The 18,408-nt window shown below is 32.4% G+C and overlaps 1 protein-coding gene and 1 long non-coding RNA gene across 4 annotated transcripts; one reads left to right on the top strand and one right to left on the bottom strand.

The window, feature by feature from the left end:
• Positions 1–10,091: 10,091 nt before the first annotated feature.
• On the bottom strand, positions 10,092–16,465 carry LOC132750467 (uncharacterized). 3 transcript variants are annotated; one of them, XM_060740464.1, is made up of 6 exons: positions 13,358–14,222; positions 12,793–12,839; positions 12,471–12,620; positions 12,131–12,275; positions 11,890–12,028; positions 10,092–10,509 (listed from the first exon to the last, which is right to left on the bottom strand). In XM_060740464.1, the coding sequence occupies exons 1-6, from the start codon at positions 13,565–13,567 to the stop codon at positions 10,475–10,477; spliced, it is 726 nt and encodes a 241-aa protein (XP_060596447.1). In that variant the 5' UTR covers positions 13,568–14,222; the 3' UTR covers positions 10,092–10,474. The 3 variants fall into 3 exon arrangements, with proteins under 3 accessions (XP_060596447.1, XP_060596446.1, XP_060596445.1); XM_060740463.1 differs by lacking the exon at positions 10,092–10,509 and adding an exon at positions 16,188–16,465 and having other exon boundaries at positions 11,657–12,028; positions 13,358–13,455; XM_060740462.1 differs by lacking the exon at positions 10,092–10,509 and having other exon boundaries at positions 11,657–12,028.
• LOC132750468 (uncharacterized) lies at positions 10,566–11,725 on the top strand. The gene is made up of 3 exons (XR_009628551.1): positions 10,566–10,905; positions 11,186–11,287; positions 11,587–11,725. It is a non-coding gene; the product is annotated as an uncharacterized LOC132750468 (long non-coding RNA).
• Positions 16,466–18,408: the final 1,943 nt, after the last annotated feature.

The raw sequence follows: 18,408 nt of genomic DNA on the forward strand, positions 1-18,408 counted from the left end.
TTAATTATTTCTTAATATTGCTTGAATAGTGGATTCCTTGATTTTTTTTTTTGATTCTTCTGTATGTTCATTCAGCTAATATAAATTGTGCACACAAATAACAATGCTTGATCTGCTTTAAAGATCAGCTTATTAATTTGGTATTAAATCCACATATTAAATATTTTCAAGAATAGTACAAGATTATATGTTACTTTAGATTTTGTGAAACCTGACCTAACTAGTTAGCAATTATAAGCTAAACAAGCTAAAAAGGATAGAATTTGTTAGCCTTAATTTTGAATTTGATTCCCTAAAAGAAATGTGCATATAGCCCTCACAGTATAGTGAACACTGTAAATATTAACACATGTGAAGTTTAATAGTGCATTAATTATAACGGAAAAAATTATGATTTTTAAATATTAGGACATAACAAAGGATCATTCCTTATTAAACAAATGACATGTGATTTTGATACATGGTAAGAACTTTTCGGAAAAAGTGGCCGAATAGCTGAGGTACAATATTTCTAAGGGTCCTGGGTTTGAGTCCCATCATTTTGCAGTACCTGTGACATAATTATGGTTCCCTTTCAGGCAACATGATATCATGGTTTATAGCTCAGAGTCAATTTAAATCCTGTTCTGTTGGACAAAAATTTCAATACTGTATAGTTTGGCTGAATGTCACATTCACTCAGTAGTACAGACAGCTGTGAGATAAATGTGTAAGGGGTTAGATAGCTGAGTCGGTATAGCTGTGGTAGTTGTTAACCTGTGCAAATAATCATGAAGCCAAATTGTTATAGATTTTCTTTAGCCAAATTAATAAAGTTTAAGCAAATGGTACGATGTAGGCAAAGAGTAAGGTCTGTGTCTATATGAGGCTCAAGTAAAGCATAATAAAGTTCTGTTAGATCTCAATTAATTCCAAACAAGAATCTACAAGTAAGCAGATGTCTGGATATGAAGGTCTTATTGGCGCAATTGAACACAATAAATAAAAAAAAGCTCATTATTATTTTTATTATTATGTTACATGTATATGATTTTTGCACAATTATTACATTTTGTGATTTTCCTTAGATAATTTAGGTTCTTTCATGCTACATGTATATGGGTACTTTTTGTCTGCTAAGCATATTTGCAGAGTTATACCCCCCTTTCTAGCTCACATGAGCACAAAGTGCTCAGAGGTGTCAGATCTTTTGGTTAGCAGTATGTCTATCTTTTTTCATTTGTCGTTTGTTGTTGTCCTCAATTTATTAAAAAAACGCTACTATAGACCACATGATGGATTTTGACCAATTTTTACAGGAATGATTCTTAGATGGTCCTCAAATAAAGTAAAAATTTCAAAAAAAATCTTCTTCTCTAAAATTTCAAGGTATTTGTATTTTGCATGAAGCATCTCCTTGTGGGTCTCTACAAACATTCTGTAAGTCTGATATGCCATGATACCCCCTGGACCACCCTGGGCTCACTAAGTTTCTATAGACTAAAATACTTCAGTAAAAGCTTTGTGTAAAATTATAATGCCAAAATCTAAGATATTTGTTATGAAGACTTTTGTATCAGACAGTGAGTCACATCAACAAATATTTGGAATTTATGCAGTCTGGAGAAAGAAACCTTAATATATGACTTCATTATTGTTGTAATAATTACACATAGTTACTCCCCTTTGATAAATGATCCTCATTGACCATGCTAATTGTTTAGTCATATAACAGTTAGATTAAATAAAACATCAGGTAAAGGCGTTTAATACTTATAGATTTAGTTCCATTTAATTTGACTTTTAATAATTAAAATGATTGTTGTCATTTGTTAATGTGTACACAACAAATATTATAATTTTTCTTATTGACACTCATTGTCAGGGGCGTAGCAATATACGCACAAATGTTTACACAGGAGGTCTATAGGGCCCCTTTGCAGGTCCAGGGCAGGGCCCTGGTTGGGGTAAAGGGGGCGCAGCTCCCAAAATGCTCTATGGATTTAGATATTTAAGGATGATTCGATTATACAATCACATAAATGTGGTTTATATCCTAAAAAAAGGCAATTTTATTAAAGGCATATTACACACAGGGATCTACTAAATGCTGCCTGTTCTAGCACTGTGTCAATTGCTCGCATTTGAATAAATGATAATGTTTTATTTTTTATCATTGGCCCTGTGAAATACCTTTTGTGTTGTGCTAAAGGGGGTCATTGATTTCCCAATATGCATATAGTAAAAACTTAAAAAGTCTTCTTTTAAAGAACCCAAAGAGCTAGAGCTAAGATATTTAGCATGAAACATGTTCTAATGAGTGTCTACCAATATGCATATAGTAAAAACTTAAAAAGTCTTCTTTTAAAGAACCCAAAGAGCTAGAGCTAAGATATTTAGCATGAAACATGTTCTAATGAGTGTCTACCAAGTTTGTTCAAAGAAAAGCCCTGGGGTCAAAATTGGCCCGCCCCGGGGGTCATTGATTTTCCTTATATCTATGTAGCAAAAAATGAAAAAATCTTCTTTGAAAAAACCGAAATAGCTAGAGTTTAGATATTAAGCATGAAACACCTTCTAGTAAGTGTCTGCAAAATTGGTTCAAATAAAACCCCTGGGGTCAAAACTTGCCCCGCCACAGGTATGTCATTGTTTTTAACTATATGTGTATTTTTAAAAAACCCAATGACCTTTAGCTTAGATGTTTAGCATGAAACATCTTCTTATGGGTGTCTACCAAGTTTGTTCAAATAAAAGCCCTTGGGTTAAAATTGGCCCTGCAGGGGGGGGGGGGGAGAGATCATTGTTTTTCATTATATGTGTGTAGTAAAAACTTAACATGAAACAGCTTCTAATGTGTGTCTTCCAAGTTTGTGAAAACAAAAGCCCTGGGGTTTAAACTGGCCCCGCTCCGGGGGCCTATATACAGGTGAGCGACCTCAGTGTTTATTTATAAAATTTGTGCACATTACTCCTTTTAAACCAGTATGAAACTTTGCAAGATAACATGATTGAACTTAAGGCAAGTACTGTCACATATTGTACCGGGTTAAATATGAATTGTTATCTTAATTGCTTATTCCTGAATGATGAATATTTACCTTAATGCAGGTTTTTTTTTCAAAAACAGACAAATTATTGAAGAAATACCAATTTTTTTGCCCGTGAGAAATGTAAGACTTTTCTGTTTTTGTACATTTTCTGAAATGTTGAGAATTTTTTCTTGCTGAATACATTAAATTTGATGAAAACAACCAAAATCACAACTGAATAGGATATGTGTCTGCTATTAAGAAATATTTTTGAGATTTTATATGTATTCTTTGATATTCTCCTTGAAATTAATGAAATCTAGCCGTGAGAAATGTAAGACTATCAAAAAATGCCCATCTTAGAAAGTTTTGAATGGGTAGTTTGCCTCTATATACTTACTTCTGTTAAATATGGGCTTGTTATCTTAATTGCCAATTCCTGACTGATGAATATTTACCTTAATGCAGGTTTTTTTTTTCAATAACAGACAAATTATTGAAGAAATACTAGTTTTTTGACCGGTGAGAAATGTAAGACTTTTATATTTTTGTACATTTTCTGAAATGTTGATGATTTTTTTTTACTGAATACATTAAATTTGATGAAAACAACCAAAATCACAACTGAATAGGATATGTGTCTGCTATTAAGAAATATTTTTGAGATTATATATGTATTCTTTGATATTCCCCTTGAAACTAGTGAAATCTAGCCGTGACAATTGTAAGACTATCAAAAAATGCCCATCTTAGAAAGTTTTGAATGGCTAGTTTGCCTCTATATACTTACTTCTGTTAAATATGGATTGTTATCTTAATTGCTTATTCCTGACTGATGAATATTTACCTTAATGCAGGTTTTTTTTCAAAAACAGACAAATTATTGAAGAAATACCAATTTTTTTGCCCGTGAGAAATGTAAGACTTTTCTGTTTTTGTACATTTTCTGAAATGTTGAGAATTTTTTCTTGCTAAATACATTAAATTTCATGAAAACAACCAAAATCACAACTGAATAGGATATGTGTCTGCTATTGAGAAATATTTTTGAGATATTACATGTATTCTTTGATATTCCCCTTGAAACTAGTGAAATCTAGCCGTGAGAAATGTAAGACTATCAAAAAATGCCCATCTTAGAAAGTTTTAAATAGGCAGTTTGCCTCTTATTATTTTTTTTCTCTTAAATATGGGTTGTTATCGTAATTGCCAATTCCTGACTGATGAATATTTACCTTAATGCAGATTTTTTTTTTTTTCAAATAACAGACAAATTATTGAAGAAAAACCAGTTTTTTGACCCATGAGAAATGTAAGACTTTTATATTTTTGTACATTTTCTGTAATGTTGAGAATTTTTTCTTGCTAAATACATTAAATTTGATGAAAACAACCAAAATCACAACTGAATAGGATATGTGTCTTAAGAAATATTTTTGAGATTTTATATGTATTCTTTGATATTCCCCTTGAAATTAATGAAATCTAGCCGTGAGAAATGTAAGACTATCAAAAAATGCCCATCTTAGAAAGTTTTGAATGGGTAGTTTGCCTCTATATACTTACTTCTGTTAAATATGGGCTTGTTATCTTAATTGCCAATTCCTGACTGATGAATATTTACCTTAATGCAGGTTTTTTTTCAAAAACAGACAAATTATTGAAGAAATACCAATTTTTTTGCCCGTGAGAAATGTAAGACTTTTCTGTTTTTGTACATTTTCTGAAATGTTGATGATTTTTTTTTACTGAATACATTAAATTTGATGAAAACAACCAAAATCACAACTGAATAGGATATGTGTCTGCTATTAAGAAATATTTTTGAGATTTTATATGTATTCTTTGATATTCCCCTTGAAATTAATGAAATCTAGCCATGAGAAATGTAAGACTATCAAAAAATGCCCATCTTAGAAAGTTTTAAATAGCCAGTTTGCCTCTTATTATTTTTTTCTCTTAAATATGGGTTATTATCTTAATTGCCAATTCCTGACTGATGAATATTTACCTTAATGCAGATTTTTTTTTCAAATAACAGACAAATTATTGAAGAAATACCAGTTTTTTGACCCGTGAGAAATGTAAGACTTTTATATTTTTGTACATTTTCTGAAATGTTGAGAATTTTTTCTTGCTAAATACATTAAATTTGATGAAAACAACCAAAATCACAACTGAATAGGATATGTGTCTGCTATTAAGAAATATTTTTGAGATTTTATATGTATTCTTTGATATTCCCCTTGAAACTAGTGAAATCTAGCCGTGACAATTGTAAGACTATCAAAAAATGCCCATCTTAGAAAGTTTTGAATGGGTAGTTTGCCTCTATATACTTACTTCTGTTAAATATGGATTGTTATCTTAATTGCCAATTCCTGACTGATAAATATTTACCTAAATGCAGGTTTATTTTTTTCAAAAACAGACAAATTATTGAAGAAATACCAGTTTTTTTGCCCGTGAGAAATGTAAGACTTTTCTGTTTTTGTACATTTTCTGAAATCCCTTAGGAAAAGGAAAGGCATTTAACTTGTAGTTATATTGCAGTTATTTAGCAGTTTTTTCAAATAAATGCCTTTTTTACAATTTTTTGCCCTTCATCTTAATTTGTAGGATTCCATTTAAACAGCAGTTCTTAAAAAACTGGTAAAAACTTGTTGTTAAAAAACTTGTGTCCAGCATTTTTTACCAGTTTTTCAACATTTAAAAATAAATGGTGATGTTAAACAATACTTACATTACCATTTTTTACAAGTTATTTTCTTGAACCATTTTTTTAAGCTAAAAGATTGTGACAGAAGCTGCAGTTTTTACAAGTTTTATTTAAATGCTTTTAGGAAAATATAATTCATGCACACTAATATTCACTTAATACCTTGTACACGCCCGGCAAACTGTCGCTCCACTTCAAAATTGTTGTGTACGGTAAAACGAGCGAACGGCATTTCCGAGATAGAGCGGATCGAAGGCCGATTTAAACGCCTAATTGTAAGTATTGTTTATGTTTTTGTCTTTTAATTCATTTAAGTTGTATTTTTTCGAAAAACGGAAAATGTGGTTCCGTGTAGGATTGATTTAGGCTTCCAATTATCTAAGCTGTTACAAAAAGAAAATTATATTAAGCCCGGGAGAACTTTTCTCCCTGACGAAGCGAACGATGATTTGTAGAATATTGAACTTCCCATCCATAGAAATGCCATACCTTTCGGATTTCTTGAAAAAGTGTATTAGTAAATTATCAACCCGTAATAAGAACTTGTCCTTCGTGCAAAATAAATTACTCCTGAAGGATTTCTTAAATTTGTAAATCGATATTTTTCGAAAGTATTGGAGCGAAAGGGCAAGAGATGGAGCAAAAGGTTCGATGTTGAGCGCAAGGCGATATTAATTTGACGTATTAGGAGGAGCGTAGTCTATGATTTTTTACATCTAAAAGCTAGAGAAGTTAAAATAGACGTGATCAAGTGTTCAGACCGATATATATACATTTTGAAGAGAACTAATAAATTGTGATATCCTTTCAACGACTATAGCGTAATAAATGTAATCGCGAAGGTGTCATCTATGGCTTCCGTGTAGATTCCTTTATAATGTTCGAATTTTGGATGAGGCCCGACCATTGAATCATACACATGTATGCATGGCATAATACAGGATGCCACTTATTCGAGGTCAATCATGATTTTTGACACGGTGATGTACATTTAAAAACGTGTGTCCGTGCAAATGCGACAAAATCGAATTTTTTTAGTTCTACAGCAAACAAATGTTTCCGAGCAGGTACGTGTAACTCAATTGTTCACGCCAAAATGTTATGTTTTTCGAAAAGTTAGATATTCAAAGTGCAGAACAGAAACAAAATTATGCAATGCATGGAACACATTTAATTAAATGGATCACTACTACCGAGTTCAGTTCACAGTGACTTTCTGTAATTAATAGCTCTAACGTACCTGTTCTGAGCAAAGACACAAATAAGCCACGTTTTTATGAATTTGTAAGGTGGGGGAATCGCTATGAAAATGGTTGACAAGGTGTCAGTCTTTATAAGGATATAACACATGTTCCAGTTATGTTTCAAGATACTTCCTCCCTTATTTAGCATTGTTGTTAAGTTTATTATTTTCGTCTGTAAGGGTAAATAGAAATTTCTACTATAACTAGGTCTATTATATTATTGATAATTTTAGTCCGTACACCGACTGAGTTCTGCCTCACTTTGAGAGGAAAATAATAAACTAAACAACAATGCTAAATAAGGGAGAAAGTATCTTGAAGCATAACTGGAACACGTGTTATATCCTTATAACGACTGACACCTTGTCAACCATTTTCATAGCGATTCCCCACCTTTCAAATTCATGAAAACGTGACTTATTTGTGTTTTGCTCAGAACAGGTACGTTAATTAGAGCTATTAATTACAAAAGGTCATTGTGAACTGAACTCGGTAGTAGTGATCCATTTAATTTAATGCGTTCCATGCATTGCATAATTTTGTTTCTGTTCTGCACCATGAATTTCTAACTTTTCGAAAAACATAACATTTTGGCGTAAACAATCGAGTTACACGTACCTGCTCGGAAACATTTGTTCGCGGTAGACTTTGTCGCATTTGCACGGACACGCGTTTTTAAATGTACATAACCGTGTCAAAAATCATGTTTGACCTCGAATAAGTGGCATCCTGTATTATGCCATGCATTAATGTGTATGATTCAATGGTCTGGCCTCATCCAAATTTCGAACATAAATAATGGAATCTACACGGCAGCCATAGGTGACACCTTCGAGATTACAGTTATTACACTATAGGCGTTGAAAGGATATCACAATTTATTAGTTCTCTTTAACAGGTATATATATCTCGGTCTTAACACTTTTAACTTCTATAGCTTTTATATATAAAAATCATAGACTACGCTCCTCCTAATACGTCAAATTAATATCGCCTTGCGCTCAACATCGAACCTTTTGCTCCATCTCTCGCCCTTTCGCTCCACTACTTTCGAAAAATATCGATTTACAAATTTAAGAAATCCTTTAGGAGTAATTTATTTTGCACGAAGGACAAGTTCTTATTACGGGTTGATAATTTACTAATACACTTTTTCAAGAAATCCGAAAGGTATGGCATTTCTATGGTTGGGAAGTTCAATATTCTACAAATCATCGTTCGCTTCGTCAGGGAGAAAAGTTCTCCCGGGCTTAATATAATTTTCTTTTTTTAAAAGGTTAAATAATTGGAAGCCTAAATCAATCCTACACGGAACTATATTTTCCGTTTTTCGAAAAAATACAACTTGAATAAATAACAAGACAAAAACATAAACAATACTTACAATTAGGCGTTTAAATCGGCCTTCCGCTCTATCTCGGAAATGCCGTTCGCTCGTTTTACCGTACACCACAATTTTGAAGTGGAGCGACAGTTTGCCAGGCGTGTTGTAGTGCATCAACACAATATTGTATGTGTACAACTCACCGGTGTGGGGTGTAAATTTACTTTCAAACTGAGTCATGCCGTCCAGAGGCAGCAAAAGAAATCACATGAACAAACCCTGTCGTCTTCTCTTTTTTTTTTTTAAAACTCATGAGCCAGATAGTTTGTCTGTACAATGTGAAGGTTGTAGTTTACAATGCCTGCGACAGAGTTGAAACTCAGACACTAGCTGTTGTATTTTTATAAATTATACTGCTTGCGGTAACGTAATTTCAAACCAAAAACAAATTTCTACAGCATTCTTTTCTTCAATTTTCTTTCAAAAGGAAGCTTTGCAAAATACTATACAATAGTATATAACTTTGATTTCAAAATTACTGTTAGCTGTTTTAGTACCGCGAAAATAGGAACTTTCACTGTAAATGAAAGAAAGCATGTTTGACAGACAAGTTAAATGGTATGAAAAGACATGAAGTCCTACATATTATTATTATTATTGTAAAACAAAATTATTTTTTTTTTGTGTCTTGAGAGTGACTCACTCTTTCCAAAAAAACAATAGGGAGTAAAGACACTAGCTCTAAAATTTATCTGTTAATTGCTCTATAGATAAATCTAGTCAGCATTAGACATCAGCATGTATTAATATAAAATTTCTGATATTTGGAGGATCAGATTGAGAATAGATATCTTATTTATGGCAATTGTTCAAAAATAATTATGTCCCCTCATTTTCTCATTATGTACACTTAAAACGATTCTTTATAGCTGACATATGCATGAATCACTTATGTCCACTTTTAACAGTTCTTGTATATCTTGTTTTGTTTTGTTTTGTTTAAGCTAGACTTTAAAGCCCCATGTATTTCTTAAGAATTCTGTATCGAAATGGTCTTACCTCTTGACACCAAATGTCAAAATATTTAGCCTTTGTATATTGTTTTTTACTAATAAACCCCAGTCGTTTCTGTATCGTTAGTACCTTCAGTACTTTGATTATGGAAATTTGATAGTCTGCAATATAACGTAAATGATGTACACTAGACAGCTAGGCCTTTAGAATATAAAAGATATCACCATCAAAGAAGAAATAAAATAACTTTTTTAAAATCATGCAGAAAGATATACTGGTATTTAAAAAGTCCCAGTATTTCCCAGTTATTATCCTAGAAAATTCCAGAATGTTAAAACCAGTCTTGGCTATTCTAGTAATGCCTAGGAAATACCAGTTACTGAGAACTAGGCATTTCTAATAATTTTTAAACAACTCATCAATTTCAAAGTTATACTAGGAATTGTAATTTATTTTCTGAGATTTCTAAGACTTAAGATTTTGCAAAATTCCTAGTCTTTAGGAATTACTTAGAATTTATCTTGTAGAACAAAATCCTTAACATCTGTGCTAAATTCCTTGAATCTTACATAAATTCCTAAAGACTAGGAATTCTCTTTGTTGAAAGTAAACAAGTAAATAAAGAAGGAAGACAATAAAATTGAAAATAAAAATGTTTTCTTTCTTTTTTTAAATAAAACAACATACTGATCTAGATCTACTTAATAATATTTTTCTAGGATTACTTTTATTATTATTATTTAATTGAAATTTAATAATCAATTGACCTTAAGCAGGTCTATTATATCGCCTGATTGGTGTATCATATACAGATCTGTGTATCATACACTAATCAAGGTATCTAGTCATACACAAATCGGGATATCGATTGAACGCATCACTTAACGTCGTGCATTTTTCTATTCACATTTCATTTCCGCATAGAGACTGTATCAACAATGGCATCGATAGAGGTAATATTGCACTTCACAAGAAAAAAATAAACTTTTTGATGTTGCATTTACATATATAATTGTAATACATATCAACATGTACCTTTTACCACTTTGTAAAATATCTGTACTGTTGTCAGAAAAGGAAAATTCTTGATTTTTCATGGCGAAAAATGTCATACTTGCCAATGTCCGCCATTTTGTACAGCTGGTTCCCGCGCAGTAGCATTCTATTCTAAGCCAGCGTCGTCAAACTCAGCATCAGCTATATTTAGAATGAAATGTACGGTGTATATTTGGTATCATAAAAAGTAATAGTTCGTACTCGTGAAACTTCGTACTCAGTTTATAATATTATTATTTATAAAGATGTTTATGTATTATTTTCGTGTAAGTCGTAACAAATATAAACTATTATAACAGTGATATTCTATAAATGAAAGATACGTGTTATTATCATGTTAATTAAGACATTATGTAAATACTGTAAACTCTGCAGGTACCATACACAGGGAAAAAGGAAAAAAAAGGTACAGGCGGTGACACAAGTAATGCAAGGAATAATCACCACAAGGGAAAATTTGACACCACCTCATATATCAAAGATAGGAAAAAACGTGCTAATGCGTTTTGTAAACGTAAGCACACACTGTTTACGAATGTAAGTATACAGTTCAATATTCTTTCTATAATAATTGCAAATTTGCTTTAAAACGTCATTTGCGATAAACACGTATATAAAAATTTCTACATACAAATTGTATTTATTACAATACCAATTTCATTTAATCTATTGTCGGTAAGGTATTATACTGAACATTATCTATTAATAAATATAGACAGACTGTTATTTATTTTCTATCAACAACATTTTCATACCAGTTAAAAATATTCTGAAATTTAGTAGCAACAATGAAATTAATTTTTAAAACATGTTTCAGGCGAAATCACTAGTCAATTTAACCGGTGCAAATGTCACCCTTAGCATTCAACCGGAAGACGGTCGAGCAGCGGAAGTTTACCGATCCAATCCAAACTATGCAGTAAGTGAAATAAAATAACACTATAACAAAATACACATCGACACATATACTTACTACGAATAATTTAATGCGCGTTTTATATATATTAATGTATTTTAGGGTTATGCATCTATGTTATTGATCAACAAACACATCGTTAATATCTTAAGGAACAATTTAACTTTATAAATTCAATTTAGGACTTTAACATGCAGATGTTTATTTTGAAAATAGTTTTATGATTTATTGTCATAACTTAAATCTGTCAATATTATTTGCCTGTACTTTTCTGAAGTAACCCATTCATTAATTTTTCAAAGATGACTTTGAACGCTGCCGGAGAAAACACCCTTCCAAATGTGGAGAACATAACAGAGCCACCACTGTCTCCTAATTTTGTAGAAAGGGAAGATGTTCCGGACGATATGGACAACGAGAAGAAATGCAGAATTTGTGGAGAAGTTGAAGTGCAAGGAAAAGAACTTTGGGTTGGGTGTGAAAAGGAAAACCCAGTGTGTAATTATTGGGTTCATGTGAAATGTTTAGGTTTTTGCGGGATGACAGATAGAATGTTAAAAAAAATACATTGGTTTTGCCCAAAGCATGCAAAATAAATAACTTACAAGTTGTCTGTTTTTCTTGAATTTCTTCTAGCGAAATGACACAGTCTCTGTAGAATTCTAAATACATGGCTTTTTTTCCAGATTTAATTTCTTTCAACCAGGTGTTACGTAAGATTTGGGCTTCGGTCTCACCACCTTCCTAAAGATAAAAGAACATTGTTTAAAGTGTAAAAATCATCTTACAAGCAAAGTTGACTTAAATGATTAACTGAACTGATGAACATTAAAAAATATACACAACCTCTGCAATTAGCTGTATTGTTGATACAATCATAACTGAGATTTCTGCCTTTGTCTTGCTGGAAATATCATTGTATTTTCGTCTGTCTTCTGGAGTGAAAAAAATCCTTTCACATTTGTAGTTGTCAGGGAAAGACTCACAGTACCTGAAATATGCAAGAAAAAGAGTATAGATGGATGAAATATAAATCAATAGTATTTTTTATTAAATTCTGTTGCATAAATGTATAATTACTCTTTTATCTATTTTACTTGCTAATTACATGTTGGCCTAAATTATATTGTGCAAGATAGAAAATTAACATGAATGAAATAATGTATAGTAATATTAAGTTATTAACCGTCTCTTATTTTCCAAACATTTGCTGTTGAAATTTATCAGGTCATAATCGAGATCTTCACCATCCATTGAGGTAAACTCCCCTCTGAAAAAGCCAGTATCCCTTATCTTTTTCCGCCAATGTGCCTCAGCATTCGTGTTGTCTCGTTTTCTAAATATATATAGGAAATACTTCAGTTCAGGCCATCAGAAGTTTAACATAAATATAAAATTTAAATTTAAATGATAAAATATTTTAATGTATGAAATGGAATTTTAATCAATTTACATATTACATTACCGATTATATTACTAAATGAAACAAATTACAATAATATCCATACCTGAAACCCTCATCTTCCTTTTCGTCTCCACAATACAACAGTTTCAACTGAATTTAATTAACAATTTAATTAAAATATACAGAAGTGTGACGTAAACTAAGCACAATTCAATAGTTTTTTCTACAGTTATTACTGATATAAATATAGTTTACTTGTAATAATTATTTTTCATTTTCAATAAATGAAATGTCTCATGTATTGAGGGTCAGGCATAGGTTCGAGACCTGCTACCGATCATGACTCTTTATATGCAAAAGAAGAGCGTTTCTCAAAGATATGATTATAGCACTGATTCATCACAGGAACATCGGTAAGTTATAAACGTACACTCTAAAATTTACTAATCTATGTTTGAAACGGGCGTTAAACACAGGAAAACATGTATGTAAGGCTTCTTAAATGTAAGTGAATGGAAATTAATTATCTTTCCTAACATTTAAAACAAGCTTCTATAAATAACTAATATTAGAAACGTTAGTGATTCTTTGTGATAGTAAGTAATTGTTTACCATTATATATTAATTGGGTTAATATTAACCAAAAATAATAACAAGATACTCATTACCCATAGGTTAAATACCATGTACCATAAGTTAATATTGTATAAACAGTCTTGTGTAGGTGAAGAAAGAGAAGATCTTGTGCTCATGCTCTTCTGTGAAACTGAAAAATGAAATGAAAATTCAATTAGTAACTGTAAACAGACTGTATATTTTGAACATATACATAACATACTTTTTCTATGTGCGGTAAGTTTCTGTACACTCTTAGCCATCTTCGTTCATTTCCAGCACCTGGTGGCATCCACATCTTTGTTTTCCTGTTGTAGGCTTCTAGTATGAAGTCCCCACCTTCACCTTTACTTGGGTGACCAGAATGGGACATGCTTGACATGTCATGTATCAGGGTCTTTACTTCATCTGGACATTGATTTGCCACTATTTGTCTACGGACGTCGATTTCCATGTATGAAGTCATGTTCAATCCATAGAATAATATGGATAACTGATGCATGGAACAAGCAATAATGTCAGCATTGTTTCTCCTAACGCCTTTCCTGAACAGATCCAGCGCAAACAGGTAATCAAAAATGACCCTGTATACATACTGAAATCTCTTACTCTGTCCGTTAGAAATGAAAGTAAAATATTCAGAAACCGATGGATGTTTTTCATTTCCTTTGCAGTGGCGGACGTATTCCAATACCAACTCCTTGCTGCAACCATGAAGACAGATTTGAAGAAGGGTCCAAGACTTGTGGTGATTCGTTGCCGCTTCACAAAAGACCAATGCGTTGGGAGATTTATATCCCATCAGTTTTGCCAGCTGTTTTAAGACAATCGGCCAAAGTAGTTTAAACAGAGCTTTAACATAATTTATTTCATAATGTCCAAGTCCTGGAATTAGCAATATATTACGAAATACCCTACTTTCTGACTCATTGATGTTTACGTCGGTGTGGAGAGTGCTACAATGATTTTGAAATTTACCAAGTTTATAAAACGACACCTGACAAATTGGACATTTTAAATAATTTTCAATTATTCTTGAACCAAGCAAGTATGGCAATCCATCGCAACCCGCTGCAATCCAGTCTCTGGATGCAATTTCTGAAATATGTTGTAAAATATCGGCCACAGCTTCATAAGAGCATGGATTAGTAAATTGGGGCTCTAATAAAGTTACAATTGGTTTACCCTTTACTTGGGAAGGAACACCTCCATAAGGATCAGCAGTTTGGTCTTTTTGTGCGTGTTTCTTAATATTGCCTTCTGTGTCAAACTCAATAAGTATCTCTGAATTTGGTTTCACTCTCTTCACAGCAGTATCATTACATGTTAACTTGTCAATCTCATCTAAAATATTTTCACTTTCTACTACTTGTTCATTGAACACCTCAGACAGCACTTGTGCAATAAATTCATTTCTGTACTTTTTATATGTGTTACTCAATGTTGGCTGATTTACACAAAAAGAAAGATCCGGTGGTGTAGACAACCACGAGAAGGGGCTTAAATCAGGGTTTTTCTGTAGCTCATAGTCGACTGGTGGTTGAAGAAACAAAAGCGAAGTCACAACACTTACCATTGATTTGCAGTCATATACAACATTCCAACGCCTTGAAAGAATTTGATTGTTGTCAAAAAATATGACACCATCGCCCGAACTTGGAATGTTAATTTCCTGACTAGTGGCATCGATATTTTGCATTAATGTTGAATAATGCACGGTTGGAAATAACCTATTTAAAATGTTCACTAAATTACTACTACCTGTAATGTAATGTGCAATAGGTGAAACAGAATAATGAACATTACCAACATATAGTGGATTTATCAACCCACATACCTGTTCAAGTGCAATTTTCATTTTTAAGTCGTTTTCTATGGAATTGTTTGAAGAGGCGATTCCTTTGAACAAAGAAACAAGAATAGCGCCAAAAACTTCCTCAACCTCTCGGGTACACTGCCTTTCCAAAGACTTTAAATCCTTCCTTTCGGAATTTATTTTTTCATGTCTTGCAATATAATTACCTAAATGCCCTGATAATTTCTCTACTTCTTCCGCACTTAATTCATCACATCGCAATGCATTACATACCTTGTCAACCAGACTGTCTTCATTTTTACATTTCTTTACCACTGGTTCTGCTTTACCTTGAAAATGTTTCATACATAAGGAACAAAGGTATGTAGCTCTGGGGCTTATACACCCATCTTTCACTATAGCATCAAGTACATATTTTGGCACTTTTTTACCAGTTTTCAAATTGAAAACCTGAAATGTACTTGCACCTTCTTCTTCAACAATATTTTCGTGGACTGTGCAAGAACACTTATTGGGTTTAGGACCCATAATTCACCTGAAAATTTAATAATAACAATAAAAGGCGCAAACAATTAACAAATATAGCATCAAGTTTGGACCAGTGGTTTTCAACGAAATATCATCCCAAGAAAATGTTAGCCGGACAGACAAACGGACAAAAAAGTCAATTTTGCCTGGTAAGGTAATAATACATTATCACATTAAATAAGATATTTTATTTACTTTATTATTTACTGTATACGTATAAATGCCAAATATCTTATTTACGTTATCAGAATTTACCTGTAAATCGCTTTAACATTTCATTTATATACGCTTTGTTCGTTTTCCAACCATACACACTTTTGTGTATCTTGTTAAAGTGACTTAAAAGTACTTTAAGCACTATGTCTGTTTTTGTACACCATACATTCACGCCGTTACTTAACCGTACATGATGTTTCATCAGCATCCGGGCAACTGCGAGGTACAATCACGTGAACACAGGAAGAAGATGGCGGCAGAATTCAAGAGCAACATTTTATCGTGAAAAAAAATGGTAGAAATTAATTATGTAGTTTATTTACCATGAAATAAGTAGCTGTAACTGTTTCTGATCACGATAGTCGTTCAGAATCTTGCAGTTTCGCAAACAATGCAGCACACTTTCTCTAACATGTCTGGCTGATTACAACCGGTGTCATGTAATCTTTAATACGTGTAATGTGCAAAGTGCGATTATCTCCCATACCATAGCATCACCATGGTGATTTTTGTATATCCCGATTTGTGTATGACTAGATACCTTGATTAGTGTATGATACACAGATCTGTATATGATACACCAATCAGGCGATATAATAGACCTGTTAAGTAATGGTCAACCTGCATTATGACAATTTTATCATTGGCCATTTAATTAATAGATATTAAATAGGAATATATAACCCAAAAAGAAATAACAAATGTTCAGGCACTCCAAGTAAATCAAAGACGTATTATAAACCTTAAGAAAATAATCAATAATTGACATCTGAAGTATGTAATTTTTATCAGTTGTGTAGAGCTATTTTTAGCGCTGTCAAATTGCATCCACTGATGTCATGCTTCAGTGCACAGGCTGTGTGTATAAACCACTTTATGCACGGCTTATACTGCCTGTTGACATTTTTATTGATTGTGATTTGAACATATGTAGATCTAATTAGGGGTGGATTTAAGGTGATTATTATTGAAATAGACTCTTGTGCAGATTTTTTCACGTGTCAAATTTGTGCATTTCCAAATTTTCACGAGTCAAAACCCGAATCTCCGCCTGAATTAAAGTAGGCCCATATTTATGCTGACGGAAATTAACGATGATAACTTAGTCTTTACTTAACCAGCGAACCTTTACGATTATACTCGAGCAATTTCCGTATATTTACGCTAACCGAGACGAGCATAATTTCATGACGTATTTAATACGTATACTGATGACGTAGCAACACAATTGTTTTGGAAACTACTGTAGCTTTGTATGAAATTCAAGCGCTTGTTGGGCTAAAATAATAGATTTGTGAAATAAAATTCAACGATATAATTGAAATTATTCAGTCATTGTATTGACGGCAAAAACAACGGAACTACACGAAATTTTGCGAATCAAGCACATGTTACTGACGTAGTACACAGGTTTATTACGTAGAACACAGGTTTATTGTGCGCGCAATATTCAAAGACGGCAGACACTTCGTCTCATATCGACAGTGAACTGATATCGTCTCCCCAATAAAGACATACAACGAGGAAGGTGAAATAGCCCAAGCAAATTATCAGAAGAAGACCTTCAAAGCTGCAATCGGTGAAATTCACTGTGAGTATTATCATAAATGCACTGTTTTTTTCCCAAACAGAGACGGCGTGTTTATGACCTCTAGAAAAAATGAAGAGTCTAGAGATTATTTTAATGACCTTTCTTCACTTCTAAAAGCATTATTTTGTAACAATTTGCCGACTGTAACAATAGAAATAATAATTGTATTTCCAGCTTATTCCTAGTTACAGTTAAGATACTTAAACCTTACTGGAAAAAATGCGTAAACGGACATTTGTCACATATTTTCGCGACCTGTTTTCATTTATTTCTTTGTTGAACAGGAAAGATATAATAATAATAAATAAAAAACAAAGCATCGTTAAATATGGCTGTGCTTCCCTGCAGGAAATTATTTGCTTATGCCCTTTAAAAATATTGAAATTTAAAATATTGTTTTGAAAAATGCATGGCTAGAAAGTTTTTTTACACCCAGACAGTGCAATACCCTAGTATGCAGACAGTTCACTACCTTAGCAATTTTGAACTTGTATTAGAAAAAAAAGTTTTTCATAAAGAAACAATATTTTTATATGACCATTAATTTATGTAGATCTAGTTATATATTTAGAACAAGATCAACAAGAAAAGATGATGTTCAATAAGCCTACATCATGTCTGTATTTTAAAATAACACATTACTGACAGACTGTATTTTTAAATCACAATAAGATACCTCCAAAAATTTATTTGAAACAGAAATCATGTTTTCTGTTTGTTTTTGATTTATGTGTGTGTTTGTGTGTGATTTAATCTCTAGATTTCTGTGCATGTATAGGAATTATTGGACCACTAAAAAAGTTGTCTAGGCCACCAAAATTTATCGGTCATTCAGTGGTCCAAGTGACAGCCTAGCTAAAATGGTTTGTCTTTGACACTGTCTAAGCCTATACTAGAGAATCTGAATACTGGTCCATTAAAATAAATCCCACATGATGATTTGCAAAGAACAA

The sequence above is a fragment of the Ruditapes philippinarum genome, unplaced genomic scaffold, assembly GCF_026571515.1.
Source record: "Ruditapes philippinarum isolate M1 unplaced genomic scaffold, ASM2657151v2 ctg630_1_1_1_1, whole genome shotgun sequence".
NCBI lineage: Eukaryota > Metazoa > Mollusca > Bivalvia > Venerida > Veneridae > Ruditapes > Ruditapes philippinarum.